The 14802-nt window shown below is 44.1% G+C and overlaps 1 protein-coding gene across 3 annotated transcripts in view; it reads right to left on the reverse strand.

The window, feature by feature from the left end:
* Nucleotides 1–14105, reverse strand: part of TRIM8 (tripartite motif containing 8) — a 74552-nt gene extending 60447 nt beyond the window's left edge. The window contains exons 1-2 of one of the 3 annotated variants that reach the window (XM_053306227.1): nt 13966–14105; nt 10577–11255 (exon numbers count right to left, since the gene is read on the reverse strand). In XM_053306227.1, coding sequence (XP_053162202.1) covers nt 10577–11146 — 570 coding nt within the window. In that variant the 5' untranslated portion in view covers nt 11147–11255; nt 13966–14105. Of the gene's footprint in view, nt 1–10576; nt 11256–11473; nt 13850–13965 lie in introns of those variants that run through there. The other 2 variants (XM_053306228.1, XM_053306226.1) reach the window with 2 other exon arrangements.
* Nucleotides 14106–14802: the final 697 nt, after the last annotated feature.

A 14802-nucleotide genomic window follows, 5' to 3' on the forward strand; every position in this document is an offset into this window, starting at 1 on the left:
ACATTTTCACTTTGTCAAAGTAGCACCTTGCATCACATCTCCTTGGCATGAAGTAAATGATAAGTGATAACAGTAGAAGACCACTCTCGACTTTGCTCTCTAGCCAAGCATGGCTTGAGGAGGAGGATCAGCAGCAGCAGCAGCAGCACAAAAGGGCGCCACAAGCTACAATCCCCATTCTCTCATCTACCCTCAAGGTCACTTGAGGGTCCTCACTCTCCCCTCACCCATGTACTCTTTTATCCCCAACCTTTGAGAGGGAGACAGAGTGCATTGCAAACATGTCAGAAGTTTATTTCTTTGTCCACCATAGAGAAAAAGTGCACAGGTCCACCTTGAACACACACAAAAACACGAATTATTCACAACCTACTGAGAACTCAAAATGCAGGCACTTTCTCCACTGCCAGCTCCAACTGCAGATGCAGCCACCCTGGCTCTGTCCATCCAGTACGTTTCATCAATTCCTTGCACTGGATACCATCTGTTGTAATAAGCCTCCCCAGCCCAGCATTTGCTTCACCCTTCCTATTTTTCAACATAAAGCACATGAAAGCTACTTAGCTAAAACAAAACCATAAAGAGAACTTGCAATCCAACAGTGCTGAAAGCACCAAAGGAGCGAAGAAAGAGTAACCTTAAGGACATGCAAGATCATTTTTAGACTAAATTTAGTCTAAATTTCCCAAGCCACCTTCGCCTTGGGTTCTTAGAGCAGACTCTACTCTGGTGCAATACCCTGGATGCAATGTTATCACTATCTGTGATGGCTAAGAGACTTTAATCTCTCAGATTCCTATGAAGCAGCCTTTCCTGCTATCTCGAATTTAATTTCCTGCCTTCTAAATTTCCATGAAAACAAAAGCCCAGCTTAAAGAATTTAGAGGCTGTCCAGACCAATCAATCAGGGAGACCGGTGGGGGGTGGGGGAGAAAGAGGAGGCTGGGTGGGTGATGGTGGATTTACCAGAGGCCTAATAAGTCATTACAAATAATAAAAAGCATTTGGGCAGCATGCCCAAATGGAGCGACATCACTGTGCACAACAGGATGCATTTGGCAACCTACGTAGGGGAAGAGCAAGGGTGCTGTAGGGAAAGAGACTAGGAGGCAATAGCAGGCCTGGATCCTAAGGAAGGAAGAAAAGGGGATTCAGGGCTGAGATGGCTCTAATGGGTAGAAGGGAAAGGAAAGCCTGCAGCCGCACATTTAAAAATGACAGGCAATGCAGCAAGAGGAACTGAAAAAGCAGAAGGTGGCACCATTTACAGGCCAGCCGGAGGAAACCTGTACTCCTACTTGCTGATGCAAGATTATAATCATGAGCGCACAAGTAGTTCACCCACAAACAAAGACAAAGATGAGGGAAGGCAGACAAAAAGCTGAATATGCCTATGTACAGGATAAGACACCAGAGACTGGGGGGGTGGGGGTTGTTTGCATTAAACTACTACCCCTTCAGCTCAGTGGATGGCCTAAGGAAGCTCGTAGAACTAGTCTGCTGAACAATTTTGTGCTCTCTCCCTGCTGGTTACTCTGTGGTTTGAGTGGAACTGGAATAACTGCATTTTTGTTTGAAAGTGATGGGAACCTTTTTAAGGAGACAATACACCCCCTGCCAAATTTCTCTTTTAAAAAGGCCATCTTCTGTGAATCAATCTGCTCCTGGCAAAGTGGAGGCCCTGAAGTAGTTGAGCCACTGATAGGAAAGAAAAGCTAATCTGCAGGTATTTCAGCTACCTGCTACTTTGCCTACATAGGCAAAGCAAGCTAGTTCTGTCCATGCCGAGATTTCTGAAAGCTTCTCCCCAAATTCCCACCCTCCTTACTCTTGTACAGTGGCACAGTATTCCATATCAGAGCTGTCTCCAATGATGGCCTCTTCAGAAATGCTCTTCCCTCCCAAAAATTCATTTGTTACTCGACTTGAAAAAATTCGAGTCTACCACCCTCCCTACAGGTTTAGATGAAGACTAGACATTTAGCTTTCTTTTCATTCAGCCACCCTATATGGAGCATCTCAAAGTCAGAAGCATCTTGCCTGCTTATTAGTCAAAACAAAACTGCTGCAGTAAGATAATATACCTACTACACAGCCTACAGAGGGCCAAAAATACTGTGCTTTTATAAAAGTCTTGGCATATAAGGATAGTTATGTTGCCAGAAATAAATGTTAAACTGGGGTGGTGGTGGAGAATCTCATTCACACAACATTTGATTTTTTTAAAAAGCATCTCAAATATTATGGTTAAAAACCCAAGGGTTTCCTTTTAAAGATCAAGAGGAATTGCACATAGTTAAAAAGTCCTATTTTAAATGCTGCCTGAAATAGCAGTAAATCAACTGCACTTGTTATCTAGACAAACACTGGTATACATATAGAACATGGGGCAGTTTTTAAGATGTGTTTATTGCATCCTATTCCTGCTGCTTCAGCTGCAGAAGGACAGTCCCAGTTCCTGGTAGCAGTCCCAGGGCCCAAGAACACTCAACCCCTTCCAATCTCTCTCACATGTCAGAAACATGGCCATGTAACAGCACAACCCAGAGGCACAACAACTTGTCAGCTCTCTTTGATAGAGAGATAGAATCACATTGATCTTCTACAGAGTTTCTCTTCATTCACATTCCTTGAAGATTGTTACTGACAATTAAAATGACTTTACAAGTCCTAGACCAGGGCTGCTCAACTTCTGCACATCAGCTGTTTTTGGACTACAGCTCCCATAATCTCCAACCACCGTGGCCAATAGCCAGGGATTATGGGAGCTGTAGGCCAACATCTGCAGCAGGACCAAAGTTAAGCAGCCCTGTCCTAGACATACTATATCAAACCACAGGTGTGTGCAACTGTTCTGCAAGAAATCAACAAGTATGAACTTAAGTAGTGTATAAACCAGGGCTGCTCAACTTCAGTCATCCTGCTGATGTTGGCCTACAATTCCCATAATCCCTGGCTACTGGCCACTGTGGCTGGGAATAATGGGAGTTGTAGTTCAAACACAGCTGGGGGCTAAATTGAGCAGGCCTGGTATAAACCAAGGTATAAATTGCTATCAGAATATATCAGTAAGAGAAATCTTAGTTTTGTGCCATTAATATAGGATGGTGTGTGAAACATGCCTAATATAGAGTGAACAGATTATGCATGCTAGAAGTGAAACCAATATAAACAAACCCTAACATCTTCTGAGTCAAGGGTGATGAGACATAAAAACATTTAAGTCAGCAGTGGAATGAATATCTCCTACCTTGGATTTTAAACACTGGCAGGAGTGGGTTAAGATCTGGCTTTAGCAGCAAGATGGGAGGCATTAGCTTTCAGTTTACTAGAAATAGTCTTGAGAGCCGATTGCCTCAGAAGGCTTTTAGCAGAACTGGGCAGCATTCAGGTTCTTTTTCTAGAGTCCTGTATCTCTGTTTAGAGGGTTTATACTTTGACACTTGAAGATACAGTTTATTTGTATTTCATTGAGGTTTCTGGTCTCAAATTTCTTAGCTTGTGACACAGAGGATTCACAATCTCATTATAGGATACACAAGTAAGTGCAAGCAGTTCACAAATCTAATGTGGCATGCACTATGTTTACATTATGCAAAATCATTACAGTAAAAAAAAAAAAGCAACTTTGGCTTGTGACAAGTTGCCCACCCTGACCCAAAAGGAAACAGGACTCTCTGAGGTAAAGACAGTCCACAACTTCCCATAAGTTACAGGCATGAGTCTGACGTATTGGAATGAGAACTATATAAAACAAAGCTCAAAAGGTCTGCTTAAAAATAGCCAAATTGCAAGCGGGTGCACCTCGGGAGTATGCCTGGCTGTTTTTAGCCTTACATTTTTCTTCTTCCTTTTTCAGCATTACAAGAAGTACCTTATGGCCTTTCACTATGAGCTCAGCTTCTTCTTGGTGGGACAACATAGTGCAGCTACAAACATTTGATCTTAGCCAAAAGGCTGAGAAGAGAAAAGGCTCTATCAAAATTAATAAACTAACTAGCCTTTTTTGCTCTGTTCATTGCCACTGCTTGATACCTAGAAGCCACCAAGAACTGTAGCAAACTAGAAGCTGCTTCACACTCAATACGGAAAACATGTTTGCACCAGCTACACACAGTTTGTTGAAGTAAATATATAAAAAATGAAGATGACGGTCTTCAAACACTTGGACAGACAGACAGAGAAACCCCACAACTGGCCATGGCACTCTACACACATCCACTGCGAGTTTTAACGGGTGCATCTGCCTTTCACATTTTAATGCAGCAAACATGAAGGCAACATGAAAAAGCCCGTAACTGGTCTTTCCATAGAGTCAAAATAAATTCTGGCCCTGAAATTTCCCAATCCTTGGTACATAAACATTCCAATTTAAAAATTAAAAAAACCTTACACATTAAATACTTTGTATGCATGTTTACCAACAGAGAAATTCTTCATTCATTGAAAGCTGCTTAACTATTCAGGGGTCTCTCAAACTTCATAATGCTTGACCAAGGCCAGGTTGTCTCTTTAGCTGGTTAACATTCCTGGCAACCCTTGGTGATCTGAGCATTTACTTTTAAGCCACACCCCCTCTCCCCACTGGATATCTGATTTCTTAGCTGATTTTTCCCAAAGCTTATCTCACTGTTCTTGGGGCCTTAGCATGCCTTGTTTCAGTCCATAACATCTGCTATGGTACTTCTTTAGAGATTTCCTACACACACATTTTTAAAATCAAATTTTTAGACAGCCCCAAACTTCCATCTCTGTGCAGTTAGTTTACCACAACATAACATCTACTTCTCCTTTTCATCTTCAGGAAGTGGCACTCATTCTCTAAATGCCTGCCTACAGGCCGTAATGAGCTGGATGAGGGAGAACAAATTGAAGCTGAATCCAAGCAAGACGGAAGTGCTCATTGTGGGAGCTCAGAATCTGAGGGATGAGTTAGATATCCCTGTGCTGGATGGGGTTAACTCCCCCAGAAGGAGCAGGTACGCGGCTTGGGAGTACTCCTGGACCCAGGCCTCACCATGGTATCTCAGGTGGAGGCCATGGCCAGGAGTGCTTTCTATCAGCTTCGGCTGATTCAACAACTGCATCCTTTCCTCGGAGAGGATGACCTCAAAACAGTGGTGCATCGGCTGGTAACCTCCCGGCTTGACTACTGCAATGCGCTCTATGTGGGGCTGCCTTTGTACATAGTCCGGAAACTTCAGTTAGTTCAGAATGCGGCAGCCAGATTGGTCTCTGGGGCAACCCAGAGAGACCATATGATGCCTGTCTTGAAACAGCTACACTGGCTGCCGATATGTTTCCGGGCAAAATACAAAGTGCTGGTTATTACCTTTAAAGCCCTGAACGGCTTAGGTCCGAGTTATCTAAGAGAGCGCCTTCTTTTACATGATCCCCACTGTTCGTTAAGGTCATCTGAGGAGTTCATCCAGTTCATCTGGTGGTGACGCAGAGGCGGGCCTTCTCTGTAGCTGCTCCTGGGCTATGGAATGCATTCCCGGCAGAAATTCGTAATCTGAGATCATTGCTGTCCTTCAGGAGAGCCCTTAAAACGTACTTATTTGGCCTGGCCTTCCAGAGTTTTTAAATGATTAATTGTTTTAAACAGTTCTAAATTGTTGCCCTGATTTCCAGGGCTTTTAGCCGTTTTATTGGTTTTATTGTGTTTTAATAGTTTGATTTTAATTGTTAATTTGTTTTTAATTGTTTTTATCATGTTGTGAACCGCCCTGAGCCGTATCGGAAGAGCGGTATATAAATCTAATAAATAAATAAATAAAACAAATCAAGACAAAAACTAAAGCCTTAAAGCAATTTAAAACCATAATCAAGTTAAAAAGCTTGGTGGGGGGTGGGGAATAAGTCTTTAAAGACTTCTAAAAAGTTGTCAGAGATGGGGAGACTCTTATTTAAGCAGGGAGCATATTCCCGAGTCTCAGGGCAGCAGTAGATAAGTCCCGTCCCTGTGTAGCCACCTGACAAGCTGGTAGCAACTGCAGATTAACCTCTCCAGATGATCGCAATGAGCACTGGGGCTCATGGCAAAGATGATGTTCTCTTAAATACCCTGGGCCTAAGCTCTTTAGAGTTTTAAAGGTTATAACCAGGACCTTGTATTTTGCCCAGAAACTTACTGGTAGCCAGTGTAGATCTTTAAGTATAGGAGTAATATGGTCTCTCTGGGATGACCCAGAGACCAACCTGGCTGTTACATCCTGTACCAACTGTAGTTTCCGGACTATGTACAAAGGCAGCCCAACGTAGAGTGCATTGCAGTAGTCAAGCATATGTACTACTGTTCTGACGTTCATCTCGAGAAACAGATGCAGCTGGCATATCAGCCAACGCCAAGAGAAAGCACCTCTGGCCAGGTGCTTTCTGAGACACCTGGGAGAAGTTGAGACACCAACCTGAGACACTAGGGAGCAGTTTGGATCTAGAAACACTCCCAGACTATGCACCTGTTCTTTCTGGGGAAGTGTGACCCCATCCAGGACTGGCAGATCAAAATCATCTCCTGAGTTCCAATGCTTGCTTTTCCTAGGACTGAGCGCTTTGGTTTTATTTATTTAGGCACAGTGTTGGTTGCTTAATATGCAAATCAAAGAAAGAAGGGTGTGTGCCTTCAAATGACTTTCAGAAGTCAGAAAAAAAATATGTATACTGAGATGAGGTTTCCAGAGAGGATGCTACATGGATATACCAGAACAGTGAAATACCACTATCACCACCAATCTCTTTAACAGAGTACTCAAACAATGGCCAGAAAAAGGAACATTCTAGGATGTTATCAGATACATTTTTATGTTAATATAGCAGTTGTACATGAGCCCAATCCAGATCAAGCCTGTGAACAGCACTATTTTAAAGTAAAAATAAAATCCAAACTGAACAATGAAGTGTTTAGCACCACATCTAGTCTGAGCTTTCCTGTGTCCCCCCAACTGCTGAAATTTAAGATTGTAAGAGGAATCTGCCTCTTTTGCTTATGTTCCTTTATAAAGTGCCATGCATATCAACAATATATAAAATGAACAACTGCAAGAATATGATGCAGTCCAGACCTTGCCGCAATGGTACCTTTAGGAGTCCACAGCAGCTTCCGGGTAGGCAATGGGTTGGATGCTCCTACCTCTGCACCACTCCCAATCTGGATAAGGCCCATGTGTATTTTATTTTAAAGTTAAAATATTTCAAAGTTATTTTAAAGTTAAAATAAACCCCACATTGGGCAATAACATGTTTAACATCAATTCTAATTTGGCCCTAAAATCTTAGAATGTCTGTGGAAACAGTCTTAACTAGGGGAGGAGCATGTGCAAATGCAGTTACAAGCATTTCAGCTTCAATCACAAAAATATTTATGTCACAGACCACTGAGATGAAACTAACTTGCAGAGGAGCTCTGACAAGTAGCAGTGGTGTGATGTAGCAGCTCAGCTCTTGCAGCACTTACAGTATTGCATAGAAAACATCCGTTACAGAAATCCCCCTTCGTACTTTCAGTGGAAAATGGCGAACGCAACAGCAAATTTGGCTGTGGCAGATAAAATTCAGAAGAGCTATGGGAGACAAGGTAGCCTTAGCATATAAGTAGATTACCTCACAAAAATTGGCAGGTTTGGTGGAGCTCAGAGAAGCCGAGTCCTGCCCACCCCCACCCCACACAAAATAAGCTGTGGTGTACAGTGGATTAGTTCTTTGCCAACAGAACTGAGAATAGAAGCTGGAGTCACATACACCCCCACCCACTCCAGCACAAGGACACAGTGAGTTACTCCAGGCTGTCTCTGCTTATTCAGAGACATCCCTGTTGGAGATTCTGGAAGGACTTGGGAGCAACTCAGGCAGAATGTGGCCTGATTACCAACAGCTGGGAGACTAAAATGGGGCAGGATGACTGTAGGCTTCCACATTAGAAGCCTACAGCAAGAAAAGAAAGCACAAGGTAAGCCTCTGGCAAGAGATGGGTGTGGACTTGACTAAGAATTCCTAAAAATTGACTCATTAAGAGCGAGCGAGCTCTAAAATGAATCGCCACTGGGATTTCTCCGTCTCAGTTCACAAGGCACGTCATCACCAAGCCTCTCCCAGATCTGGGAAAAAAGGCATCTTTTCTGCTTGGGCCAGCATTCCTCCCTCTCTCCCGCATGGGTGCCTATTAATAGAAAGAAGGGGGGCAGCCAGCCCTTTTAGTTCCCCTGAAGCCTAGCTGGACCTTGTGTTTTTTTGAGTGGGCGTGGTGAAGCCACCAGCACCTCCACTGAGGTCTCTGGCTTCCCCCAAAAACCCAGAGAGGGGGGAAAATAACCTTCTTGTCTGAGCTCACAGACTCCTCTTTCTACCCAGACCACCACCACCACCACAAGAACCTGGCTGTCCAATTGGAAAATAATTAGACAGTAATTTTATTTATGACTCCTCTTCTTCCTTCACCCCTCCATTTTAATGGCTAAATGGAGACTTGTTTTGGCAGCCTTGGAATACACAGGAAGTTCTCTCTGTTTTACAGCCACTGCTGCTCATTTGTTGTTAAATATTTATCCTACACAATGATGCTTGAAAGGAATCCGAGGGCCTGTTTGTGTCACTTTCTCAGAGATTTCAAGGCAGCTGGGTCAGATCAGAAAGAGAAGGCAAGGGCCCAATCAGACTAGAACAAGGCGGAAAGGCCTAGACAGCCAATCCTTGGAGAACGGGGGTGTTACGACACCTGCATGCTGTTTGACTTGTGCCACATATGGAGTCCAAGGGTGTGATATATTAATGCAGAACAAATACCACTCCCTAGTTCCAAGCTCACAATCACTAGTACAAATTAGAAATTCATTCATAAGCATGCATGGGGGCGGAGGTGGGGAGAAATCTACCTTTTTAGACACCTTTCAGGCCCCTGTTTTGTCTTTACAGTCTTGTTGAGGGGAAAGCAGCCTGCACCATGAGAACATAGCCAAAGATAAAACTTCAGGGATCCCTCTGTCCTAATCACCATTCATGCATACATGCACACACCACAAGACATGCCATTAACTAAGTCTCAGCCTAGGATTCAAAGACCAAAGATCCAAATTGCTTTGAGAGTGTATAGAAATCTCCTCTGCTCTTCTCCAAAAATCAGTTCAATTATGGGGGCAAGTATTGGACTGAAATTGCTGGGGCACTGGGCAGTTATTCCAATGTGATTCCCTCCTCCCCAAGCAATAGAGCATGACTTGTCTCTGGAATATTCTGCCCCATCTGGACAGCCAAGACGAGAGGGCTTTACCCCTCCCTCCATAGCATGAAGCCAAGCCATCAGGAGAGGGGCGAGTTCAAATGGCTTGGCCAGAAAGGATGGGGAAGGGAGGGAGGAAGACTGATTTGACACTGACAAGCTTTACAATAGCAGGGCTGCATTGTAATCAAGGCCTTGCTCCCAACCCCTGGGAGCAAAGCTGCCTGAAACCAGATTTCAGTGCACTCAACCTTTGGATTTCCCCTCTGCCCCATTCGTGTGTGAAGAGCAGCAGAGGGGTTGGGCCTTCAGGAAAGATTCCCAGGGAAAGCCAAAGCAAAATGGCAGTTTTATTTTTTGTTAAGCAATACTACCCAAAAACACAAAACAAAACGGATCACGAAGAATCTGAATGCATCACTAACCACTCAATACCAGGAACCTTTTATACCTGCTAATAGCCCTGCAGTTATTGCTTGCCATATACAAATGACTTGCAGCTTTAGCAGATTTCCTCCTATTCTCCTAACTGTTTGCAAAGCAGTTAGAAGATTTAAGGTCCTATTGTTTGCACAGGGTGACAAACAACTCAGAGACCACCACCATACATCCCTTCCCCCACTTCACACACTATTGTTTGAATAGGCACATTCAAATTAAAAGAAGCTCCCCACACAGAGCTCCCCCCTCCCCCTTCACATCCTGTTTAGCTGAGGGTCCATTCCCTTGATGCATTTCTAATGAGGCCTGGAAAGATCATATCAGCTTTTGTTTACTTCCTCATTTTCACCACATCTAAGATGTCAGCATAGCACCGGTATTGGGTGGAGCAAGACAGTATCGAACAGCCTGCAGAAAATCTTACTGGCAATGATGGAGAGATATTTAGTGTACGCTTTGCAAAAGATAAGAGACTGTATAGAAGAATGGTCTCTGACTTAAAGGGGGGGAAAGGAAAGGTCACCTCTGGATGAAATGCTTCAGTTCGCTGATATTTTAAAAGGTTACATTTGAGAAGGGGCAAACTCTCTCATTAAGGCTAAAACTGTAGTTGGCAGAACGAGAGAGGCAAAGAAACAGACATACTGGGCCAATATTGATCCAGTCAATGCACAATCAGGAGAACTGTAAGAAGCCAGGTATCTCTGCACCACAAGCTATTTGCATTGTTCCACTGGCTCCTCATTGGCCTATGACCAGGACAGGCAGGCCTTATTTAAAGAGCTTTTCATGGAGAAGAGATTGGAGGCTCCTTGGGGCAGGGAATTAACTTTTTTATTTTCTTTTATACAGCACCAAACGTGAACTAGTACTTTTCAGTCAAAAGCAAGCAAGGGGAGAGAAGCAATGTGCCACACTTACCCTGATCTCATTGCGCCGAATCTCCACATCACACACCGAGTGGCCTTGGTGTGCCCCACTGTAGTAGCAACAGAACTGGCAGACAGCAACTTGCTCGGCCTCGCAGTGGTACAGTCGGTAGGCATTGTGCTGGGGGCAACTCCAGGCCCTGACGTCATCTGCCTCCACCAGGAGGTGCCCACGCGCTGTAGAGGGCTGCTGCAGGTGCGTCTGAACATGGGACTGGCAGCATGGTGCCTCACATCTTAAACAGATCTTCTGGGCAGGCAGTGGCGGCCCGCGGCGGCAGAAGACACAGTGCAAGACTGAAGGGGTCTTTTCCAGGTTGAGAGAGTTGAATTTCTCCACAATGTTGGTCAGCTTTAAGTTTTTCTCAAGGTTGGGCTTCTGGTTGTAGGCCTGGTTACATTCAGGACAACGCACAAGCCCGGTCTCTTTGGCCCATGCCTCTCCTATGCATCCCCTACAGAAATTGTGCTTACAAGGAAGCTGGACAGGTTCCACAAAGACATGCAGACAGATGGGGCATATAAGCTCTTCTTCAAAACAGTTCTTCCAGTTTTCAGCCATGTCTCACCAAGACAAATTCTTATAAAACAAAATTATCTTTTAAAAGTCAGTTTTTGGTCTACCGACACAGATGAGTTTCCACTTTTGCAACAGAAAGGCCACTAAGTTGCTAGTAAAATAAATAAATAAATAAAAGAATTAAAAGCAGAACTCTCCTAAAACTTCAAATACATCCTCCACCCAAAAACCCCTGCAGCAAATCCAATCATTTCAATGAAATCAATCAATACTAAAACTGAAAAGCACAGATGTATCTGGTTTAAAAGCTATGAATCTTAACTCCTACAAAGTTTCACTTTTGATTCTAAAAGGCAAATCAAAACTTACCGAGAACTGGGAAAAATCCATACAAAATCCAGAAGGAAGGAGTCCAAATTCCATATAAATCTCCTAAAACTGCCAGTTCAGTATTTTTATCACAAGCCTTCACCCAACATTTGATATTTTGAAGGAACTTTCTATTCCTCTTGACTAAACCCAAGAATCCCTTTCCAAATTCTTTTTCTTCCCATAAGAGAGTTCAGAATTCAAGTCTTTCACCACAAAGAAGCTGGAGATAAAATCCAAATGCAAGATTAAAAAACAAAAAGATAAAAATTGCAGAACTAGCTTCTAATGTATCTGAATGGTGCAAAAATTGGAAAAAGAAATCCTTGGCTTTGGGACAGTGCAATCTCAGTAGGAAGACTGGTCAATCATTTGGATGAAATTCCAGCCCAGAGCCAAAAGGAACCTCCCATCCTTTCACAAATAGGAATGAGAAGGGGTAAAAAAAAAAGATATACAGACTCTGGAGGGTAGAATCCGCTGAAGACAAATTCAACCAAGAGAATCAACCTGCTCCCCAAACACCCTGGGATTTCTCCTTCTCAAAATCTGACTCTCTTTTTTACTTTAATAAGACTGAAATGGAAACAATACTCCCCTCTCCAAAATCCTCAGTCTTTTGGAGAGTGATGGGTTGCTCTTGCTGGAAGGAAAACAAGTATGCCTTGATCAAACTGAAAAGGAATTTCTCAACTGCTAATGAAGAGCCCAGCCCCCGCTTCTTCCCCTTTGCTTCTCTGTTTTCCTTTTGACATGAAAGCTATTTCTCCTTTTGGAACCAGCCTGTAAAGGGGGTGGGGGAGAGAGGAGAGAAGACAGACACACACACAAACACGCTTAAAGGGAACTGCTGAAATGTACAATTCCAGGAGGACTCTGTTAGTCCTCAGCCATTTTGAGCTGGGGTTTTTTAATTGGAGTGTGAGTGTGTGTGTGTGTGTCTGTGTCTATGTGTGAGTGAAAGTAGGAAAAAATCTGTAAAAGGAAAGGGGGGAGCTGGTGGATGGCACCACCCTGCAAAGTGTGTGCCTGATGTTTCAGTTGGGGGGGAGGAGAAAAGGGAGAGAAAGGGAGGGCTCTAAATTGAGTTTATACAGCCGCAGCTGCTGTGCCTTTTAGCTTTTATCATCAGATCAAAAAAAATCCTACATGCTCCTCACAACCACCTCCAGCCATCTTGGGTCTCCCCCCCCTTTTAAATAAAAAAATCTATTTTTAAAAGATACAACTATATTCAGCAGCTATCCCTATTGCTCTCTCTCCGTCACAAATACCACCACCAAAAATTAATTAGCAGCCTAGTGCATCAGGCGATCTCTTGCACCTTTGCCACACGCAGAAGGAACAACAACATAAAGCAGATCCACAGTTTCAACCCAAGAGAAAGACAAATCGAAAATTAAAGCGGGGGGAGGGGGAAGAGGGACTGCTACCTATCACCACACTATCACACAGTAAGGAAAGCCGGGAAGAAAACGAGAGTTCCGGATCCTGTAAACTAGGCGATAAATAAAAAGAAGGACCATTTATGGATTATTAAAATCTGATACAGAAAGCCTAAACGGATTTTAAAAAATCTTTTCCCCATTCAAGGCGTTGGGTGGGGGGAAAGCTAAGCCGAAAGCTCTGTCTATTTAGGAAGAAAAGATTCCCATGCAGCAGATTAAAAATATTATAAGCCACAAGGTTTGCAATATAATGCAGCTTCTAAGGGTGGGGATGCAAAATAGCACAATAAAAAAAATTAAATGGGGTCCTTTGAATAGATCGACGGGGTGGCAATCAAGAAGTGGGGGGGGGTGCCTATGGGAGAATAGGTAGCGATGCTGCTGCCTCTTCCTCTCCTTCTCCCGGGGGTGGTGAAAGCGCAAATTAGGGTTGGTGTGAAGGGGAGGAGGGAATGGAAAGGGGGGTATGAAGGAACTCAAGGGCGGAAGGATGACTAAAGATCAAGGGCGCATCGCAGGATTTCCCCTCCTCCCCACACCGGCTTGGCTTAAAGGAGCAGCGGCTCAATCTGATCCCGGCTTCGCGTCTCCCGAGCGGCAAGGCCCCTTTAATCGATCAATAGCCAATCAATCAATCAATCGGCTGCGAGAAAGAGTAAAATGTGGAGTCCTCAAAAGGAGCAAGGACAAGCAAAAAAATAAAAATAAATCAGGAAAATCGGAGTGCAATCCGGAGGGAGCCGCTGCCCCAGCGCCGGGCCTCGCCTTGATTCGGTTCCCCCTCCCTCCGCCAGGACTGCGCCCAGCCCAACTTAGCCGCAGCCACAGCCAGCCAGTCCTTCGCTTCCTGGCTCGGTCGGCTCTCGGCGGCGGCTGCCGCGGTGCTGCTCAACCCCTTCTCCAGGGCCTCACGTGACCCGCCACAATTTGATACATTAAACACAACGCGTCCGGCCTCTCTTAAAAGGGCAACGGCGCCCCTGCCGAAGGGGGAGCTGGGATGGTGGTTCAGGCCTCTGGTTTGGTGTCGGTATTGATACTTACTGACTCTGGAGCGGAACGTCGCCCTGGTTCCGTTGGCAGGGAGCCGGCCATTGCTGAGCTCCTCCACTCTGTTCTACATTTGCCAGATGCTATAGGATGAGTCATAATGGGTTACCATCTCCCACAAAGAGATGGGGAATAACCTGGTTAGTCTACCTATTTAATAAGCACTGTACCTGTTTCTCACGATGTATTCTGTATTTCTGTGTGTGTGGTGCATGCCGGCAGCCCTTCCCGTGTTCCAGGTTGACCAATAATACAGCAGCGGGCAGAAATCCTATATCTTTAACAGCTACATTGAAAAGGGAATGTTCGCAGATGATAAGTCATGGTACAGTCCAGCAAGGTGAGCAAAGTTGTAGCTATAAAATTTCATCTTCTACAAGGCCATGAAATGTACCAGTGTCCTGGCTGCTACATGTATTTACTACTCATCCTCGGTGTATGTTTCATTCAGGTGTCCTATCCATTCCCATTGTGCTTATTTACATAGTAGAATATACCACCCTGGTTGTTTTGCTCCTGTTACATTACATGCTAGTTATTGCAGGCCTTACAAGTTTTACAAAGGCAGTAGAGTGGTTGACATTCTGAAGTGTATATCTTGGGCCAAGATATGTACAACACAGTAATAAATACAGAGTTGGTTTTACTTAATAATTAAAGTTTGTGTCTTCTAGATGGGAAGGAAATGTATATTTTGAAATGAAACCTTGGAAAAACTCTCTAGTTAAATGTACCAATCCTCATGGAAGTAACTTCTTTCCTAGATATCTCAGGCTGAAGACCTGTTTTTAAAGAGATGAGGGTGTTGGTTTTTGTCCATGGTGTGCACAA

The sequence above is a fragment of the Hemicordylus capensis genome, chromosome 3 (genome assembly GCF_027244095.1).
Source record: "Hemicordylus capensis ecotype Gifberg chromosome 3, rHemCap1.1.pri, whole genome shotgun sequence".
Taxonomy (NCBI): Eukaryota; Metazoa; Chordata; class Lepidosauria; order Squamata; family Cordylidae; genus Hemicordylus; species Hemicordylus capensis.